The sequence below is a fragment of the Cicer arietinum genome, chromosome 4 (genome assembly GCF_000331145.2).
Source record: "Cicer arietinum cultivar CDC Frontier isolate Library 1 chromosome 4, Cicar.CDCFrontier_v2.0, whole genome shotgun sequence".
In the NCBI taxonomy this organism is placed as follows: Eukaryota; Viridiplantae; Streptophyta; class Magnoliopsida; order Fabales; family Fabaceae; genus Cicer; species Cicer arietinum.
In genome coordinates, this window is record NC_021163.2 from 2,947,701 (window position 1) to 2,969,413 (window position 21,713).

General features: G+C 30.2%; 4 protein-coding genes and 1 non-coding gene across 8 annotated transcripts; 4 read left to right on the top strand and 1 right to left on the bottom strand.

Moving 5' to 3' along the window:
• The first annotated feature begins 27 nt into the window (after nucleotides 1-27).
• LOC140920140 (DNA repair protein XRCC4-like) lies at nucleotides 28-530 on the top strand. Its single transcript, XM_073367475.1, has 2 exons — nucleotides 28-260; nucleotides 364-530. Exons 1-2 carry the CDS (start codon nucleotides 125-127, stop codon nucleotides 513-515), a joined length of 288 nt encoding a protein of 95 aa, XP_073223576.1. The 5' UTR covers nucleotides 28-124; the 3' UTR covers nucleotides 516-530.
• Nucleotides 531-1,417: 887 nt separating this feature from the next.
• TRNAR-UCU (transfer RNA arginine (anticodon UCU)) lies at nucleotides 1,418-1,490 on the bottom strand. The gene has a single exon. It is a non-coding gene; the product is annotated as a tRNA-Arg (tRNA).
• Nucleotides 1,491-1,535: 45 nt separating this feature from the next.
• LOC101497506 (DNA repair protein XRCC4) lies at nucleotides 1,536-5,524 on the top strand. Its single transcript, XM_004495289.4, has 5 exons — nucleotides 1,536-1,782; nucleotides 1,886-2,028; nucleotides 3,107-3,235; nucleotides 4,219-4,341; nucleotides 5,001-5,524. The coding sequence occupies exons 1-5, from the start codon at nucleotides 1,647-1,649 to the stop codon at nucleotides 5,235-5,237; spliced, it is 768 nt and encodes a 255-aa protein (XP_004495346.1). The 5' UTR covers nucleotides 1,536-1,646; the 3' UTR covers nucleotides 5,238-5,524.
• A 4,624-nt stretch (nucleotides 5,525-10,148) lies between these two features.
• LOC101503281 (zinc finger protein GIS3) lies at nucleotides 10,149-10,730 on the top strand. The gene has a single exon (XM_004495400.3). It carries the CDS (start codon nucleotides 10,149-10,151, stop codon nucleotides 10,728-10,730), a length of 582 nt encoding a protein of 193 aa, XP_004495457.1.
• Nucleotides 10,731-17,722: 6,992 nt separating this feature from the next.
• On the top strand, nucleotides 17,723-21,197 carry LOC101498485 (pentatricopeptide repeat-containing protein At5g18950-like). Of its 4 annotated transcripts, none has more exons than XM_073367215.1 (3): nucleotides 17,723-17,925; nucleotides 18,012-18,101; nucleotides 19,247-21,197. In XM_073367215.1, the coding sequence occupies exon 3, from the start codon at nucleotides 19,319-19,321 to the stop codon at nucleotides 20,414-20,416; it is 1,098 nt and encodes a 365-aa protein (XP_073223316.1). In that variant the 5' UTR covers nucleotides 17,723-17,925; nucleotides 18,012-18,101; nucleotides 19,247-19,318; the 3' UTR covers nucleotides 20,417-21,197. The 4 variants fall into 4 exon arrangements, with proteins under 4 accessions (XP_073223316.1, XP_073223314.1, XP_027189339.2 ...); XM_073367213.1 differs by having other exon boundaries at nucleotides 17,723-17,911; XM_027333538.2 differs by having other exon boundaries at nucleotides 18,012-21,197.
• The last annotated feature ends 516 nt before the right edge of the window (nucleotides 21,198-21,713 follow it).

A 21,713-nucleotide genomic window follows, 5' to 3' on the forward strand; every position in this document is an offset into this window, starting at 1 on the left:
ATACTCTTGCATTAACAAACATTCGTCAGCCAGTGTTCTAATCCTAGATGAGTTAATTAAACACTTTGTTCTTCCAATTGACATAGATGTTTGTTCCTCTTCCTTGTTCTCAAGATTGTGATCAATGGAGGAGAAAAAGAGACACACATGCTTGAAGCTACAGATAAACGGAGAAGAAGCAATCTTTGTGAAGGGAACTTGGTTTGATACCCACTTCAACCTCTCCATCACCGATGGCTTCACTGCTTGGTACTGCTACGGTACTACTAATCCCTAACTGTATTCTAATACCCTTTTACTTTTTCATTCCAAAATTATCTTCAAGTTTTGATTTTGTTTTCTGGGGTTATTAAATTTTGTAAGCATCGGAGGAAGAGTTGAAGCAGCGTGCTGCTCAGTGGGATCAACCGGTTTCTGAATACGTGCAGTTGTCGGAAAGCTACTTGGGGTTTCAGCAGCATGGTTCTATTTATGCTTTTGCTGATGCTGGTGATGGACATAAAAGGGTAACTTAACCTACCAACTGTTTGTTTTAATTTTTTAGTAAAAACCAACTGTTTGTTATTCATGGTTGGTTCAAAATAGTATTTGTTATGTTACCAATATTGTATGGTGTGGCATGATTGGTGGATAGTTGAGTGGAATAAGCATATTTAAGGGCTTTCCAAGCCGGTACACATGAAATCATTATTTTAAATTGCGATTACGGTCACTTATAGGTAGCAAACCTTTACATCAGGTAACAATGGGGCCGATGTGGCTGCAATTATGGTTGATGTTAGGTCGTTGCGGTGACCTCTAAACCTGTTATATTGCGGTTGCGGACTGCAATTTTGAACTTTGCATGAAAGAATATCTGTTTGGAGAAGTCAGCCTCTTAAATGAGTCTTAGTACTCTGGGTTCAAAACAGAAAATGTTAGTGAGTGTCCTTCGGGGATTGTTTACAAAATCTATAAAAGTTAGTTTTCGTGGATGTTGTGTCTTTTAGTACATTGGAAAGAGATATATTTGAATTTTCAATGAATAATTACTTTATTTGGAAATCTTAAACAATGCCTTTAAAGTACTCGTTAGTGAAACCCGCAAAATATTTGTGTATGTTTTAAGTGCTAAGAGTAAAATAATTGAATGGAGGGAATGGAACCATACTAGTTTTGATTTTTTATTAGGATACAATTGGCACATTAAGAAATATATCCAGCTCAACTCAATCCAATACTCAAGGTTTAAATAGCGACCACGTCGTGGTTACATTGTGATCCATGATGAGAGTCGTGGTCAAATGCGGTTGATGTGGCCTCAATCGCAGTCACAGAGACAACAAAAATCTAATGTTGAACAGCATATATAGCAGTCGTGGGCCTATACTTAAAGAAAAAAAAAAAGTAAGTTTACAAAGAAAAAAAAATTGAAAATCACGCCCAGTGGGACTCGAACCCACAATCGCTTGATTAGAAGTCAAGCGCCTTATCCATTAGGCCATGGGCGCTTTGTGTTACTAATATCATTTTAGAAAGTATTATACTCTTGCATTAACAAACATTCGTCAGCCAGTGTTCTAATCCTAGATGAGTTAATTAAACACTTTGTTCTTCCAATTGACATAGATGTTTGTTCCTCTTCCTTGTTCTCAAGATTGTGATCAATGGAGGAGAAAAAGAGACACACATGCTTGAAGCTACAGATAAACGGAGAAGAAGCAATCTTTGTGAAGGGAACTTGGTTTGATACCCACTTCAACCTCTCCATCACCGATGGCTTCACTGCTTGGTACTGCTACGGTACTACTAATCCCTAACTGTATTCTAATACCCTTTTACTTTTTCATTCCAAAATTATCTTCAAGTTTTGATTTTGTTTTCTGGGGTTATTAAATTTTGTAAGCATCGGAGGAAGAGTTGAAGCAGCGTGCTGCTCAGTGGGATCAACCGGTTTCTGAATACGTGCAGTTGTCGGAAAGCTACTTGGGGTTTCAGCAGCATGGTTCTATTTATGCTTTTGCTGATGCTGGTGATGGACATAAAAGGGTAACTTAACCTACCAACTGTTTGTTTTAATTTTTTAGTAAAAACCAACTGTTTGTTATTCATGGTTGGTTCAAAATAGTATTTGTTATGTTACCAATATTGTATGGTGTGGCATGATTGGTGGATAGTTGAGTGGAATAAGCATATTTAAGGGCTTTCCAAGCCGGTACACATGAAATCATTATTTTAAATTGCGATTACGGTCACTTATAGGTAGCAAACCTTTACATCAGGTAACAATGGGGCCGATGTGGCTGCAATTATGGTTGATGTTAGGTCGTTGCGGTGACCTCTAAACCTGTTATATTGCGGTTGCGGACTGCAATTTTGAACTTTGCATGAAAGAATATCTGTTTGGAGAAGTCAGCCTCTTAAATGAGTCTTAGTACTCTGGGTTCAAAACAGAAAATGTTAGTGAGTGTCCTTCGGGGATTGTTTACAAAATCTATAAAAGTTAGTTTTCGTGGATGTTGTGTCTTTTAGTACATTGGAAAGAGATATATTTGAATTTTCAATGAATAATTACTTTATTTGGAAATCTTAAACAATGCCTTTAAAGTACTCGTTAGTGAAACCCGCAAAATATTTGTGTATGTTTTAAGTGCTAAGAGTAAAATAATTGAATGGAGGGAATGGAACCATACTAGTTTTGATTTTTTATTAGGATACAATTGGCACATTAAGAAATATATCCAGCTCAACTCAATCCAATACTCAAGGTTTAAATAGCGACCACGTCGTGGTTACATTGTGATCCATGATGAGAGTCGTGGTCAAATGCGGTTGATGTGGCCTCAATCGCAGTCACAGAGACAACAAAAATCTAATGTTGAACAGCATATATAGCAGTCGTGGGCCTATACTTAAAACCTTGCCAATACTTTTTTTTTTCTTTCTGCAATGTGAGGCTTTTCTTTGGGATAGATATTCCATCGTAAAAATATTGAATCAATTTTATGATAATTTCATTATATTCCATTTTTTATATCATTCCGTTTCACTCACCATTAAATATCCAGTCACAGAGACAGAGGTGCTCCTTTCACTATTGGCTATTAATATTGTGTGAATGTTGCAGTTGTCATGGACGTTTGAGAAGGGAGGAATGACTCTGCATTGGAGATGGAAATGCATGCAGTCTCCTGATTGTAAGAAAACTACTGCACAAATATTGGACTTTCTCATGGACGCAAACATAAGGCTTAGTGTAAGATAACATTTGGCATAACTTTTTCAGTGCATTTTTCATTCAAGTAATTTCAGTCACCCTCACTTGTATTTTTCATAGTTCTCGGATAGTTCATTATAATTATTGTCTTTGAGATGTCATGCTTGGGATGATAAATGGTAACAAATAGAACTGGATTGTTTAATGGCGTGAAATGGTAGTTTCTGTTAATACTAAATGGGGTGATAAGTGAAATGGTAAAATCCTGCATATCGTTGTTTCATTGCCAATTTTCTGTTGTATTCAATTCGTTCAATTACTACCTTTTTCTCTGTGTGAGAAATCATTGTTTAGAAAAATATCAATAAGCATTCTTGTTACTCGTGTCCTCAATTATAATCTTGAGAGAAAGGGCAGAAGTAGCTAAAACTAAATTAGAAAATGTTCATTCTTCTTTAATCCTATTTGTTCAAATTCTACCATTTCGTTGTCACCTGTGATTGAGATTTGATATTATAATCTTTCATTTGCTATGTGAACTTTACATAGATGTTAAATGAGCTCAGTTGATATAGCATTACAGAACTTAAGCTTGACTAACTTACTAGTTCTTTAATCTCTGGTTATTAGCTCACTAGCATAAGTGCTTACTCACAAATCACAAACCTAGCACAATTAGTTTCAACAATCTTTTTGTATTAATATTTGCAGTAAAAAATGAAGACAGTTCATTACATTTTCTGCAAGTGTGTAATACTTCTCTCCTCACAGAAAGTCGGTAAACGTATCCTTTTGATAAACTGAAGTCTTGAACATAAGGCAATCAGTCTCTACTTCAGTAAATATGAGGTTTATAATAGCATGCTCTTTTCTTATTAATGGGAACAGGACAAGAATCTTTCTCACTTTTTCAAATCATTGCTTGATTTGGAATAGTCAGTACTTATAGCCTTGCCTTCCTCCCTTTTCTTTAGTTTAAGAACATCATAGTTGAGCATGTTTGTTTATATATGCATATACAGGAAGAAGTTGTCAGAAAAACAGATTTGTTTGAGAAGACGAAAGTAGAAGCTGAGAAGTGCTTGGCTCAGAGTGAGAGAATAGCCAATGAAAGGGTGGATTTTGAATCTCAAATCTATACAAAGGTAACTTCGTTTACTTTCACTTTGTAATTCTTTTTTTGTCATCTCTTTTTGTCCATTGAAAGTTTTGACCTGCATGGTTTACTGGCATAGCATGGTTAAGCCCTGTGTCGCTCAAGAATGCCATTCGTCCTACTCCTGGTAGATTGCTCAAGCAATTAATTGATTGAACTAGTTGTTATTTTTCCCATATGGAACCCATTCATATCTGTATCTTGAATATCTAAGGTTTAATTACTCAGTATATCCCTAAACTATTTGAGGATTTATAAATAGTTCCCGAACTAAAAAAGTTGTAATTACATCCGTAAACTAGTATATTTTTTGTAATCAAGTCATTCCAATACACTGTTTTTAGAATCTCATTTGTAATGTCTGACGTTGCATATAATATATAAACATTGTAGGTTGTTAAACTAATTTGTAAGTCGCAAATAGGGTCCTAAACTAATTTAAACGAACAAGTCCCTTAGAAAAATAAACATAAAAAATTTGATAAATGCAACACAAAATTAAATTGTAATTTGATATATAAAACCACAGATTTCTTTGGTATTTATGATGTTTTTCATTACGTGTACTATGATGACATAACAGATTTTGCATTTTTCCCCTACGCTTTCGTGTTTCCAACTGAATCTGCATATGTTATTCTGTTATAGTTTCTGGGTGTCTTAAATTCAAAGAAAGCAAAACTGAGAGAGCTTCGAGATCAGCTGTCGAAACAAGATAATGCTGACAAATCTCCTCAAGAGGAAGACACAGACAAAACTGAAAGTTTTGATGAAGAAAGTGATAATGACTTAAGCAATGAAGATCCTCAAAAGTGTATCACTAGTTCTTCGAAGAAGGTTGGAGCAAATAAGCCTTCTCGTTCAAGGAGAACTAAAAACACATGACAAATTATCTGCACTTAGCAAGAGTTTATTTTCAACTTGGATTTCACATATCTACAAAAAATCATTTAACTATGATGACCACAAGCCCCTTGATATCTCATTATGCCTCATAATCCCATATAGAACAGTGTTAATATTTTGTCTTGTAACTAGAACTATGGTTTCATTTTTGAACTCTTGTAAAAGATGTGTTAGCATTACAATCAATCATGGTAATACAAAGACATTGTATATTGGGAATCTAATAACAGTGAAGGTATGATTAAGATTTATTTTTATATTTTTTATCCTGATTGAGATTGCCATTGCAAAATATGAAATATTATTTACAGGAAAATGATCTCTTATAGTTTTTCTTTAGTTAAAAGAACACATTTTGGGTTTCAATGTACTACTGCAAAGTGGTCCCCACAATGCCATGTCATACTTATAAATTGGCCTCCCTTTATTTTTATTTTTATACCATACGGAGTAATGGGAGTAATGTTTCAAGATGTTACAATTGTCTACTCCAACTCAACACCTTGATTATAATTGATAGGTCTTTTATTTTCATTTTCTACACCAGACAATTTTTTTTTTAAACTATTATATCCTGCACAAAAAGTATACTTCATTTAAAACTAAACCATATCAAGAATTCACTAACATTTTCTATTTTGCGGTTTGTGCGATCTTGATTGTATCAATACACAATTGACTTAAATATTTCACAAAGTAAATTTTATTATTTCATTAAAATTTATGTGGCGAATGTAAACTTGCACCATGTAGATTTATAGGAAAGATTGGTGTGTCACAATAGACAACTTAAGTAGCATGTCTTTCTTAGTCAAGGTCTTTTCGAAAAAACAACACTTTACAATATCTTAATCTTTAGTGATGCGAAAGATCAGACAATGTTGCAATCAAAAAATATATTAACAATTTAACTTCTCTGGACCAAACCAAAACTCTAATACTAGTTGTTGGGAAAAACAACATACATAAATTATAAAACATAATCCTACACATAAGAATATAATGTAGTAACTCCAAAATCAAAAGAAAAAAATCACAATTGTTGTCTAATGAAAATAAAAAAATAACAGTATATAAAATATTTATAACACATATAGACATATCTTAAACACTCCACAACCTCAATAACTATATTGTCCGAAACAATTATCTAACTTTAATTCTCAACACTCAAAGACAAAAGTACAAAAGAAAAATATAGATATAAACCTAAAGTGTTTCTAGCTGATGCAAGTGGTAATGAAAAACTAAAACTAATATATATATATATATAGTTTTTGTCTCTTTTTATTTATCATAATGAACAATATAAAACTTAGTTTCAATATATTACAATTTCAAGCAACTTCAACACTTTCAGTTTTAATTTTGTAATTTGTTTGGATTTCATCCCTCCAATATTAGAAAAATTTATTTTTGATATTTAACGTCAAGTGGACGTTACAAAAAACATGAGATGACAAAGGAAAATATATTTTTTGTCCCTGCAAATATAACATTGTTTAGTTTTAGTCCCTATAAAAAATTTTGTTTGGATTTCATCATATTCATCAACATCAATCACAAACTCAAAAAGTTAGTTTCATCATCTTCGTCAACTCAACAATCCATATTTTTCCTCACCCAACTCAATTTTTTCCTCTTCATTATTCATACCTCACCTAATCTAATTTTTTCTATCAATAACTCTACCTCCAACCTCATATTTTTCCTCTATTATCTCAAAAAAAATTAATATTTTTTAAGCCTTTAGAGGCTTCTCTGGACCAAACCAAAACTCTAATACTAGTTGTTGGGAAAAACAACATACATAAATTATAAAACATAATCCTACACATAAGAATATAATGTAGTAACTCCAAAATCAAAAGAAAAAAATCACAATTGTTGTCTAATGAAAATAAAAAAATAACAGTATATAAAATATTTATAACACATATAGACATATCTTAAACACTCCACAACCTCAATAACTATATTGTCCGAAACAATTATCTAACTTTAATTCTCAACACTCAAAGACAAAAGTACAAAAGAAAAATATAGATATAAACCTAAAGTGTTTCTAGCTGATGCAAGTGGTAATGAAAAACTAAAACTAATATATATATATATATAGTTTTTGTCTCTTTTTATTTATCATAATGAACAATATAAAACTTAGTTTCAATATATTACAATTTCAAGCAACTTCAACACTTTCAGTTTTAATTTTGTAATTTGTTTGGATTTCATCCCTCCAATATTAGAAAAATTTATTTTTGATATTTAACGTCAAGTGGACGTTACAAAAAACATGAGATGACAAAGGAAAATATATTTTTTGTCCCTGCAAATATAACATTGTTTAGTTTTAGTCCCTATAAAAAATTTTGTTTGGATTTCATCATATTCATCAACATCAATCACAAACTCAAAAAGTTAGTTTCATCATCTTCGTCAACTCAACAATCCATATTTTTCCTCACCCAACTCAATTTTTTCCTCTTCATTATTCATACCTCACCTAATCTAATTTTTTCTATCAATAACTCTACCTCCAACCTCATATTTTTCCTCTATTATCTCAAAAAAAATTAATATTTTTTAAGCCTTTAGAGGTTAGTTTAAAACTAAAATTAAAATATTAAAATTTGAAAAGACTAAGAACATATTTTAACTTTATATTTTTATACATGTAACTTTCTTTTTCTTTGACCAAGGTGAAGTAAAGTCGAATTAATTTAGATATTGTGGATCGTGGATCTCTAAAGCTTAAAAGCTCTAGAGCCCAATACAAGCAATTGTAAGCAGTACTCGGGTTGTTGTCAGTACACGACCCATTTTCCATTCAATCACCCAATTGCGATTATTCATTCTTCTTTAGAGTTGAATACTTAGTCTTTATCATACGTCACTAAATACTTGATCAATCAATACTAATTAGCAATTTAGCTAACTTTTCAACAAGGAACCCAATAAAGAACCGATCGTTTCAAAGACTATTAAACCAAAAATATTATAATTAAGTTCATGGATACTAGCTAATTGTATTGTGTTATACACTACACTACAAAGGAGACATTTGGTCTCTTCTAGAGATTTCTCTTTAAAAATGACCAATAGGTTACTATCAATATTATTCCTTTTGAACTGGCCCCATGCATTCCCCTCCTTTATCAATAATTTGAAAAATGGTACAATCTATTTAATTGGAGCTAAGTATTTTCAGTTTGAATTAATAAATAATTCTACGTTGAGTTATTCTGATTAAAAACTTGTTATAAATATTAAATTTCGATAATTGGACTATCAAATTTAATATTGTTATTGAATAGATTAAATTCATAATTTTTTTATTTAAAACTATTAAATATTTGATTAACACCTCTTATCAATTACTTGTAAATAATAAAGTTAGCTTGGGATGAAATTAGGATACACCCTAGTTCCTATACTAGATGATATATACTAATAGTACACATGTCTCTTCCTTTTAAAGAATGGCTAGATAGGCAGTTAAGTGCAAGTAAGTTACTGACGAAATCCTAAATATATCAACACTTAATTAATTCTTTTCTTTCAGAAATACGATAAAGACATTTAATTAATTGGAGATACTTCAACGCGTTTTAGCTTTGCATGTTCACATTGTGCATCGTTTATCCTTCAACCCTCTTTCATTTGCTCAAATTGGCATTCACATGCAATACAACTCAATATTAATTTTTCTCATAGGTACAATTACTCATGATTATATAAAACAGTAAAAGTTCCAAAAACTGAAAGAAAAAAAAATGAAGTGTGTAAACACACACACACACACATATATATATATATATATATATATATAAATTTAATCATATATAATTTTTAAATAACTCTTAACTAATCATGATTATTTATATATAGTCAAAATTTAACTCTCCTACATTCCCTCTGTGAAATTCCTCTCTCATATGAATGACTCAATACAACTTCAATACATATTTTCACGTCTATCATAGTTTCAATTAATTCATGTTATGTGGAAATTGGACTTGCGATCCACACTTGCATGTGAGAGTGGTTATTGATGCTGTGTTAGACTTCAATATTGTCAAGATTATTGGACTTTAAATATATAATTTTTTTTTGAATTAATTTTTGAGATGGAGATTCAAGTTTATTTAACAAATTTTATATATAATTTGTAATAAGATATTATGATGTTAATGATTTGACCCATATAACTAATCTTACCTCACCTAATGAAAAAAAATGAAGAGTTGGATTGTTATGTTGACGTGGGAATGAGGGTTATTTGTGAAGATTTGATAGGAGAAAAAAGGAAAAAGTAAATCACAATATATGCACCGACTCATGTGCATATTCTGTTTGGCATTAAAGAATGATATATATAGTAAGATAATTGACAGGCAAAAGAGACGAATAGAAGTGTGAAAACACTCTAAAATTGTTTCATTTCATAAACACATAGTGCTGCTTAATTACATTTGAGATAGTACACAAGAATTAGTCTCATAAATTGACGCGGCAAAGAAGATATACCAAAAGAAATTAAACCACCACGTCATGATAGCAACATAAGCACAAACTGTGTAACCAAATCAATTCAAATCAAATCAAATAACTTAGGTTAATTCATTTAGCTTATAGAGCCGGCTAAATGAAAAACTCCCATCAATAAACGCCAAAACTATACTCTCATTTAATTGATGCAAAACCTCGATTGCCACATAGACTTAACCAATTATATCTTTTTCTTTAATTTTAATTTTGACCCCTTTTATTACATTCTTCTACTCAATATAACCCCTTTCACCCTTCACATCATCTTTTATTCTCTCTATAGTCTATACCATATAAAACTCTAATCATCATAAAGTTGCATTTTACTATTTTGTTGACATGAATTCAGATATTTCAATTGAAGAAAATGATGATCAAGATGAAAACTCCGGAACAAAACGTTGTTATGAATGCACATTTTGCAAGAGAGGTTTCACAAATGCTCAAGCATTAGGTGGTCACATGAATATTCATAGAAAAGACAGAGCAAAAGCTAAGCAACCAACAAATTCTTCATCGTCACGACAATATACAAATTACAAATTCTACACCACCAATGATGAAGTTGTGTCTTTTCCTTTTTCTTCGGAACAAACCATAAAACAAAACTTTGATCATCACATGTATTTTCAACATCAATATTTACCACCACCAAATAACCTTGTTACAAACCAATTACCTTCAAATGTCAATGCTTTTCCATATGATCAATATTATCCAAAATCATCATCATCATCTAATTGGCCTAATTTGCATTTGAATCACCAAGAGCTTCAAGGTGCTAATTTGAGTCTTCAAATTGGTCCAACTCATGATCATGTGGATAATAACAATAATAATAATAATCAAATCATTTGGAGTGGAAATCAGAAACAAAATGATGAAGTGGACTTGGAGCTCAGACTTGGCCTTGATCCATGATTAATTCATCATACTATATATTTCATCTTTTAATTAAGGTATATATATATATGTATTCACGTTTCTTTAATTTTATGTGATTAATTATTTGAGAATAAGTTATATACCTAATGCACATATCAAATTGTTATTTTAGTCGTAGAAGCACATTTTGCTGTATAAAGAAACAGAAGAGTTTAATGGATCACATGCAATTCTCCTAACAGGTTTGATATGATGCACAGCTAGAAGTGCATGAAATATTGTCAGATATTAACACTGAGGTACATTAATTAATTCCATTATTGTAGTTTACTAATTAATATCTTCATATATTTTGTAAGAACTAAGAAGAAAAAGTACTATAGTAGGAAAATCCCATTTTAATGATTAACCTTTTGGGTATTGTAAACATCTATTTCACAGATGAGTTTGTGGATATTTATATAATTCAAGCAGTATATATATATATATAGGTTTTTAATCTTTTGCTTGCAATTAGCATAAATGTGTTGAGATTATTGTTATTGTAAGATACAATTAATACTAGTGCTTAATGATCTTTGTACAATTTAATTAATTAGTGGCGTTCATGTGTTTCTTTTTGAGACTATATAGTATATTTTCATAAGTATTAATTAGTGTATTACATTAACATTTGGACCATGGGAATTCATCATTGAAAGTTTATGTGAAGGCTAAAAATGGATCGTTATATATGCATGATCTTAACTCACCCTCCAATCAACCATGTCGTGTGTTTATTTCATTTTTCAGGCTTCAGAGTATGATTTAACTTCTCTTGTGTTAATTTTAATGAAGTGATGCTTTAATTTGAAGTTGATAAGGGATTCAAGTATTCATCAATGCAAAGGAAAATAACAATATACTTAATTTGTGTAAAAAGAAAAATATCATTGGGTAATTAAGGGTACGAAATTAAAAATTATTATAATCCATTATTTTGATTATTATAATTATTTAAATTTAGGGTGTGCATGAGGGTATTGAATGATAAATAAAAAAATAAAGAGAACTTGTGTTGCTATGAGGGTTTAATTTCATCGTTGAGTATTGTCAAATTTGCCATGTAAAGATAAAATTTAAAATAAAAATAAATAAATAAATAAAAAATTATTCGCTCTCTATATGATAGGAATAAGAAGCATTGTAAAGCATAAATATTTGTTATCTTTTGTTTTTGTAAGGGGATAGATAGAAAGAAGGATTAATTGGTGAGTGAAACTTGACAAAATCAAAAGGTGATCAGTATCACGTGGTTTTCATTGTCTTGTTACCAAAAGTTTTGGTGGTAAAAATTATAAAGACAAATTAGTGGGGCAACCGGGTAAAAGAAAATATAAAAAGCATAAAATGGTTGTTGTGAATCTTCAATCTTTGATACTACTGAAAGCTAGGTTTATATAATTTGAATTCTATGTAAAACAGGTTTCTAAATTTGTCCAATTAATTCCTTTACGTATTACGGTAAATTGTATGTATGTAGAAAATAATACTGTTTAATGGCCATTGAAAATATGGTATTCCACATTACATGGGATCTATATCATCTACTTCTAGCTTGTTTGGATTCACTCTTGTGAGAGTAAATAAATATTTTTATGATTTCAAATTGATTTTTGGTAAGTTTGAGGTTTTTATTAGAATTAATTTTTCTTTTAAAATTGATTCTAATTTTAAATTAAGATTTATAATTTTACTTTTAAATGTGAATATTTTTATATTTAAATTTTGTTTGAATTACTTTTATATAAATATATTTAAATATAAAAAAATTATTTTAAATTTATTTTAAATTTATTTTAAATTTATTTTAAATTTATTTTAAATTAAAATTAATTCAATCAAAATTAATTGTCGCAATTATAAAATCAAATACACAGTTATACATACATTTGGGTACTCACAATAAAAATCTTCCTTTAGCATACAAAAAAAATAACAAATTGAACTTGTGTATCGAATATAATATATTTCTATCAGTGCTAATTACAGATTAAGTTCTCGTAGAGCTTTTTTCAAATTTTTAATTGTCTTTGAATTTTAATAAGGAATTTTAAATTCATGACTTGGAACTTTAACCATGCAATGGTGATAATAAGATATTTTGAATCTCTGATATTGTACAAACTATTCAAACTCTTGAGTGCTGGAGTTTTTCCAAGTCTTAGGCTATAGCCCTAACTTTGGCCTCACCAACAATACAAATTATGTGTTATTATAAAAATATAAAAGATCTTCGGTTATTATATTTTTCGTTTCTTTTTAATAAATATTTAGTTTAATTAAAAAATAAAAATATAAAAGTCAAATTATATATTATCAAATAGGTGAATTTCAAAGAAGAAGTAGTGTGTGTGGAGGTTTCAACGAAATAACTTCTAAATCGAAGATAAAAAATTTGACCAACCAAAGTAAAAGAGATCTGAAATTTTTCAATAGTTTATTGCATACGAGACTTGTGAATGTTTTGCTTATGGTGAATAAATATACTCGTTCAACCAAAAATGGAAAATCAATGAGTAGATTGGAATGAATGTCTTCATATTTAATTCCATCATCTTTTTAAATATTCAATTTCACTTCATTTGACATGCTTGCGAGTTGCGAAGTTGTTAGTTTCATCGGATTAAAGTATCACTTGTATTCTATTTTATTATGTATTTTTTTTCTTATTAAAAAGACATTTAGTCACCTAAAATAATTAGGTCTCAACTAAAATCTATTAAACCCCAATATAAAAGAGATCATTTTTCTTGAATATAATTTCTTATATTTAATATTAATTTTTTTTTATCTTTTATTAATGTCAAAATTTTATAATTATTTAATTTGTAATGTAAATTGATGTATTATTTGTCTTTATATCAAACTTTAAAGTTATACATTCGTCTAAATGATTGCAGAGAAAATCAAAAAATATAAATTCTTTATAGAGTTTGGTGAATATTTTTTAAAAGATTAGTCTTAAAGACATATTATTGCATTCAACATTTGATAAATTTTTTAATAATCAAATATTTTTAATTGTATTAATAAAATGAGATGAATGGCCAACAGTATAAATAAAATGTAACCAAATCACGAATTTTTAAAAAATATTTAAGTAGAAATTAGGCTAAGTTTAAAGGATGCATTTTTGCCATAAAAATTGATAATCATATCAATGTGTGTTTACAAACAAATTGACACTTTTTTTTTAGTAAAAATACGATATTTATTCAAATTGATAAAATAATTCAATTATATAAAATTATAATTTTTTTTATTTATAAATTTGACAAAATTAAAGTGTTTAAAATATATATTTTTTAAATTTGTAACATTAAAGATGTTAAAGTCATTGATTGAGTTTGTAATTGATCAAACATAATGAGTCACTTTGAATCAAATGACCACAACAAGATGTAAAGTCAAATAATACCGCACAAGACGACAAACAAAACGACGCCACGTTTAGACGATAGAATCACAAAAACAAAATCAAATTTACATAAAAATCACTTATTTTTTAATTTTATATTTTAAAATCTTCAAAAATTAAAATTAGTTTCAATTCTGTGTTTTGAATTCCAGTTTTGAGTTTTGAATTTCACTTTTTCACTTTTTTTAATTTTAGTTATGAATTTCAATATTAAGTTGAATTTTAGCTTTTATTTTTATTTTATTTCAATTAATTCACTTTGTTTTCTAAATCTCATTATGAACTCACCAAATGATAGTTATAATCATTTTAGAAATAGTTGTTGAAAATGATAGTTATAGACTCTGGCTATCATAGTAGTGATTATTCGTCTAAGGTGTCAGCAACGATAAAAAAAAATTATTGGAGTATGACTGACGATGATGTGATTGGAGTACGACTAACGATGACTAAAATGGTCGGATGTGGTGGTGTCGATGGTGATTAGAGATGAGTGATAGTAGTACTCAGAGATGGTGATAGTAGTTAGAGATAAGGGTAGTGGTGGTGTTGTTCGAATGTGGTGATGAATAGTTGTTAGAGTGATATTTATATTTTATTAATGGTGATATATAAATATTAAGGTAAAAATAAAAATTGTTAAATCATTTCTTTTAGTTATAGAAAAAATTGTGTTAAATATCAACTTTTAAAATAAAAAGATCGAAAAGAAAAACAATTTGGATGAATACTTTCATGCCGAAAAATACCTTTATGTATGAGGAAGAAGATTTGAATTTTTTTCAACCCGAGCAGCCTGGCCACATAAAAACTGTAACTAAAACATACGAGTGTAATCATCTAATATCGATATGAAACGATAAACAACGGGCATAAATACAAATTTATAACAATCAGATAAATATATAACTACATTATTTTTATAAATAAAATATAACTATCTTAGTAGAAAATTCTTGTCAAAAAAAAAAACTAATATTGTTCTCCTCATTTTTCACTATATTGTCCCTTTATTTTTAAATATTGCTAAATTTCAGAAGATAAAAACACACAACAAAATAATGTAATAAATATTAAAAATACATTGAATAAATATTTATAACTGATGCATAAAAAAATTGAATAAATATTAATTAATTATAAATATAAAAAAATATATGAAACAGATATTTAAAATTAATATATAAAAAAATAAAAGACAAATATTTACCATTAAAAAATATTAAAAATATCTGACAAATCTCTGTCATTGATTAATAAACAAAAAGACAAATATTTATGAATGATAAATATAAAAAATCATGAAACAAACATTTATCATTTATACATAAAAAAAAATACATGAGAGATATTTCTCATCCATAACTATTAAAAATATGAGACAAATTTTTATTATTGATAAGTATTTTAAGACCCGTATTTTTCTTCATTAGGGTCAAGTTTCGAGTACGAAACTATTTAAGGCAGGTAGAATGTAACGACATTTTATACCTTATTTAGAGTTGAGATAATTATTCTAGAAACTTTTAGTTACTATTATAATGTGTTATTTTAATTTTTAATAATAATAATAATAATAAAATGTAACGGTTTAAAACAAATTTCATGGCTTAGATTGAAATATCACTTTCTCCATTTAATACCACATTTTCCCACGTTTTCCCACGTTTGGCTTAACGTTCCTCACCGTTGATAAAAAAGGAAAAAACAAAATGGACCTCTTCCGTTCAAAAAAACTCTGCCATGTAAAAAAAAGGTTTATGAGAGAAAAAGAGATAGACTATTTTGATAGAAAAGGCAACCACCAAAAGAGAAATAGAGGAGTAACCATATTCCCGATTTTGTTAAATCAGTTTCAGAAAACACATGGATTTATCATTCGTTAACCGTTGGATCGGGTTGATATTTGGACAGCAGGTTCGCAACATTCAAGTCTTCGTTGTCAACCGTGCTCGCACAACAGCAGGTGTGAAACGAGTGAGACAGAGTTTGTGAAACATAATTTTAGAAACAACTTTGGTAACGGTAAGGGCATCACTCCATTCGCTTTCCTACTTGAATTATATGTGATATAAATGTATTGTGATGTTATGTATTGGTTCTATTTGTGTGTTATCTTCAAAATGAATATTAATAATGGTTGTGCTTGATATGCTCAAATTGTGGAAAATGAATGTTATATTATACATTGTTATAATGGTTGTATTTGACATGTTATGGTTACTGTGTCAAAACTAAGTTGGTTTAGGACAAGGTTGGATAATTTTGGGACGCTCTGGTTGAGTGATCTATATTGTTACTAACAAAAGTGTCTACATTCATCCATTCATAGTTGTGTGGTGCGTCCATAATTGGTTGGAGCCCAAAGTTGTGTGGTGCGTCCATAATTGGTTGGAGCCTATAGATCGTTGCGGGGATTTTGAGTTAGTGGTGTTGCTTGGAAGGACCCACGAAGCCCTTGCGGGGGAGGTGATATTCCGGAATCATGCATTGACATATAATCTAACAAATAGATTGTGCATTTTGGTTGATGTGTATCTTTGGTGTGTTGTGAATTTTAACTGTTAAATGAAGTACATGATTTATTTATATTTTTGCTATGACAACTATATATGCATGCATAGTTGTTTTGTATTTGTTATTTGGAGATAACTCTTACATTTGACAGGACGTTACATTACATATAGTGTTACTTGAGCGAATAACGTTACGGTCAATCCAATAGGAGAAATGTGAGGAAGTACAATAGTATGCGGTTGGAGGCTCCGAGATACTTTTGTATCGGGGTTAGACATGTTGGGTGAGTTTTTCCACAAGTCCAAAGTTTATGACCAACTATGATTTATGCTTGGGGTAGTAAAATATCAATAATTTTGGCTATGAAGTCTCTTTTATTTAACGTATTAAATTTACTTTTAGTGATTGTAAATATTTTGATTCTTTATTTTTGAAAATATAACTAAAAATATTATTAATTGATTTTAGGATAAACAAGTATTTAAAATAATTATAAATAAATAAAAGCGAATTTGTATTTTTACGTTTAAAATTCTATTAGTTAATGTCCCAAAAAAGCGGGATGTTACAATAGCTAATATAAAAAATATTAGATAAATATTTATCAACGAAAAATAAAATAAAAAAATTTGTTTAATATTTAAATAGAGTTTTTTGCTATTTAACTCAAAATCAAATTACTAAACATTTCTACAATACTATGGAAAAAAGCGTATCTTTACCTTCAACATTTTAACTAATAACTAAGTAAGTTTCTCATTAATTCATGTACATTAAGATTCATATATTACATATTGATTAAATCATAATAATGATATTATTTATCTATCGATTATAGTTTTCAATAATTATATAAATTATTTTTATAATTTAAAATTTTAACTAAAAATCACAAATAATTAAAAGAAATTTATAACCTAATCACACTAATTTATTAAGATAATCTAATTCAACTATTAATTAATTAACTTAACAATACTAAATTATTTTACTAAATTAGGTTCAATTAAATTTATAACCTCTTTGTCACACTTATTCGTTTGTTAAAAGATATTAATTTGTAAATATACTGTTCCCTCATCAGAGAACTCGAACCGTTGCCATCACCACCCACCGCCGTCATCGCCAATAGAAGCTCCGTCGCGAATTGAAGCGCCTTCTCAAACAGGTCTCCGAGAGAAGCTCTGTTCACGCCACACCCGTCTCAGAATCCGCACTAATCTCATCGTGAAGAAACAAGGTATAGTGAAAAAGGTTTGTAGATTTTGTGTTTTTGTGGTGTTGAAGAATATCATCTTCTTGGTTTTTTCTCTGATTGTGATTCTTTTGTTGTTTTACAGTTTCCACTACATAGTCATAGGGTACTTGTCTTTGTCCATCATTGCTCATCTTCACCACTACACTTTCCCTTTACTTCAGAAGTACACCAAGTAAGAGCATTGCTAAATCTTTTCAATTTGTATGATTGCTCAGTAGGTGAAGGATTATTTGAGTTATTGAAATGTAGGTGGTTTTGTTGGTGGTGGTTTTGCTTGTTTCTTGTATGTGTGACTAGTTATGGTAATTGTTTAGTATGATGTTAGATTAGTGCATGTTTGGTATCCTTCTTAGTTATACATCTTGTCAGTTATACATCTTACTGGTTTTGCAATTTTGGATTCCCCATTTTGCTTTATATTTGTTCTGGATAGCTGAAAATCGGTGGCTTTTGAAGATTGCATCAAAAGTTTACTCATGAAAAGAATTTTAGTTATTATACTATTTTGTTATAAACTTATAATGTTTGTAATTTTTCAAACTTCAATTCACTATCAATGACCTGAATGTTCCAAATTTGAAGTGTGTATTTGAGGCCAAAGATCATTTGTATTGGTTCGTTTTGCTGATTCTGTTTTTATTAGTACCAGAGCTTAAATTAATATCGACAGCCTTGTATTCTTTTGTGCCAAATTTATAAAACTCATTTTTGCTGGATGGAGTAGGACTGCTGGTTTATAATCAATTCTATATTTTCGCTGTCACATGTGGAGTCTGTTGTTAATAATCCTTGCTGCTAGGTTACAGTCAATACTATCATTTTAAAAATGTGGAATTTATGCAGATCTAAGACATGTATGTGGAATTATAGAGATTTAAAACTAGGTTTAATTATATGTTTTTTACCCTTGCAAATATACTCTTCTTTTATGTTAGTCCTTGTAAATTTTGTTTTTTCCATCCTTGCAAATATACCACATTTTGCTTTCAGCCTTTGTTGTTTGTTTTAGTTCCTACAAAATTTGTTTATTATTAGAATTAAAATTGGTCCTTGTAATATACAGAATATTTGATTTTGGTCCCTCCAATATGAGCTACATAAGGACTAAATAAATATTAAAGACATATTATAGGGACCAATTTCTATATGAACAAATTTTGCAAAGACAAACAAAACAACAATGACCAAAAGTAAAATGTGGTAATATTTGCAAAGATGAAAAACAAAAAATTAATTTTACAGGGACTAGAAGCAAAAAACAGTATATTTGTGAGCATCAAATGCATATTTAAACCTTAAAACTAATCCATTTTGTAGAGAAACAACGGGATCAGGACTGACGATTTCCAGTTCCACTCCGAAAACCTTTGAGCTTCATTTTCGAATTCCATGGCAGTGAGGAGAAGTGGAACCTTTCTCCATCTTACCTCTGGTCATTCTCACTGCACTTCAAGTCCCCATTTCCGAAACCTCACCACAGAAACCAAACAAGGAGATTATCCTTCTCCCACCCAAACCCCGCTTCCTGAAGATCAATGCTTTACTCATATTCTCAATGAAATTTGTAAGATCACTCGAACTGAACCACATTGGGAGAAAACCCTTCTTTCACAATACCCTTCTTTCAATTTCTCCCAACCCAATTTATTCCCCCGTTATCTCAACCTCCAAAACAATTCCTTCCTCTCCCTTCGTTTCTTTCATTGGCTCTCTTCTCACTGTGGTTTCTCACCGGATCAATCTTCCTACAATGCTCTCTTTGATACACTTGTTGATGCTGGTGCCTGCAAAGCTGCAAAATCTTTGCTTGATAACCCTGGTTTCACTCCACAGCCTGCTTCTTTAGAGTCGTACATTTGGTGTCTCAGCAACGGTGGAATGGTTGAAGATGCACTTGATGTGTTTGTTACTTTGAAAAAGGTTGGTTTTTTACCATCAGTGTCAACTTTTAATGCGTCTCTATTGGCTTGTTTGAAAGTCGGGAGGACTGATTTGGTTTGGACATTGTATGAACATTTGCTTGAATCTGGTGTTGTAGCTAGCATTGATGTTGAAACTGTTAGATATCTTATCAAGGCATTTTGTGCCGAAAACAAAGTTTTTAATGGGTATGAACTTCTTAGACAGGTTCTTGATAAAGGCCTGTGTCCTGATAATACTGTTTTTAACACACTTATTTCTGGTTTCTGTAAGGAGACACAGTATACTAGAGTTTCTGAGATTCTTCATATTATGATTGCCATGAAATGTAATCCTGGTATCTCTACTTATCAAGAAATTATTAATGGACTTTTTAAGAGAAAGAATGTAGAGGGTTTCAGGGTTTTTAATGATCTCAAGGATAGAGGGTATTTCCCAGACAGGGTTATGTACACAACAGTGATCAAAGGTCTTTGTGATATTGGGTTGCTTGGCGAGGCCAGGAAGCTGTGGTTTGAGATGATTCACAAAGGACTTGTGCCGAATGAGTATATACCTATAATGTAATGATGTATGGTTATTTTAAGATTGGTGATATTGTTGAGGCAAGGAAGCTCTATGATGATATGAGCAGTAGAGGTTATGCAGAAAACATAGTTAGCTACACCACAATGATTTCGGGTCTGTGTTTGCATGGAAGGACTGGTGAAGCTCTGAGCTTGTTTCATGAAATGTCTCAAAAGGGTGTTCATCATGATTTGATCACTTACAACTCTCTAATCAAAGGCCTTTGCCAGAACGGCGAGCTAGTTAAGGCTGCCAATCTGCTAAACGAACTACTTGCACAAGGTTTAGACCCATCAGTTTCTTCTTTTACTCCTCTTATCAAAAGACTTTGTGAAGTTGGAGACACTGGGGGTGCAATGAGGTTGTTGAAAGATATGCATGATAGGGATTTGGAACCAATGGCCTGTACACATGATTATATTATAATTGGGTTATGTAAAGAAGGAAATTTTGCACAAGGTATGGAATGGTTGCTAAACATGCTGAGTTGGAAGCTGAAACCCAAGGAGCATACTTTTGAGCACCTGATTGATGGTCTAACACAAGAAGATAGGATAGATGATATTTTGATTGCTTTAGATTTAATGTTCAGAGAAGGATATAGACTCAAAAAAAGCATAATCCATTCTTTGGTGAGTAAATTTAGTAAAGAGAATGTCGATTTTCCTAATTTGTGTTTGGAAGAGCTCGTATAAAGAAATTGACATTACAGATTGTATTGTTTGTATCTTCCATATACTATGACAGATAATAAATTGATGATTTTTTTGAAAAGATGAAACTATAGTCGTCTTTATACCTTCAATCTTTTTATCTTTATACCTTCTATCTTTTTTCTCCAAATGAAAATTATTTCCAAATAGGGTCAGTGCATTGTTAGGACACCTTTAAATAAATCTCAACTTACAAATCTGAATCTTCCAATAAAACAGAAAACTTTGATGACAATCTTGAAGTAGGAATTTGGATTAGAGCCGATAATTTGTGATTTTACTATGAATATAATGTTTCTAATTATCTTAGAATATTTAACAACTTTTGCGCCTTTCAAGTACTGTAAATTCAATTTCAAGTAGATTCACATAAGCATTGGTCTTGGAGCTGTCCTTAGCAGTGAGAAATGGTCCTGGTTAACATTTTGAAAGGCTTTCAGGATTCAGTTCTGATTTAGATGCTGGATATTCAACTGTTGGTGTGTCTAAGTTTAAATAAAAGTTATACATTGAATAGAAAAGTCGATGTTATGCATTATTTAAGTGAGAAGACCCATATATCAAATATGTAACTATGTTTGGGA

What these genes read in the sequence shown, in the direction of transcription:
- LOC101503281 (XM_004495400.3), top strand. Translation starts at nt 10,149, where the DNA reads ATGAATTCAGATATTTCAATTGAAGAAAATGATGATCAAGATGAAAAC.
- LOC101498485 (XM_027333538.2), top strand. Translation starts at nt 19,319, where the DNA reads ATGGCAGTGAGGAGAAGTGGAACCTTTCTCCATCTTACCTCTGGTCAT.
- LOC140920140 (XM_073367475.1), top strand. Translation starts at nt 125, where the DNA reads ATGGAGGAGAAAAAGAGACACACATGCTTGAAGCTACAGATAAACGGA. An exon ending in CACTGCTTGGTACTGCTACG is followed by an intron (nt 261 to 363) that starts GTACTACTAATC and finishes AAATTTTGTAAG; the next exon opens with CATCGGAGGAAGAGTTGAAG.
- LOC101497506 (XM_004495289.4), top strand. Translation starts at nt 1,647, where the DNA reads ATGGAGGAGAAAAAGAGACACACATGCTTGAAGCTACAGATAAACGGA. An exon ending in CACTGCTTGGTACTGCTACG is followed by an intron (nt 1,783 to 1,885) that starts GTACTACTAATC and finishes AAATTTTGTAAG; the next exon opens with CATCGGAGGAAGAGTTGAAG. An exon ending in ACGCAAACATAAGGCTTAGT is followed by an intron (nt 3,236 to 4,218) that starts GTAAGATAACAT and finishes ATGCATATACAG; the next exon opens with GAAGAAGTTGTCAGAAAAAC.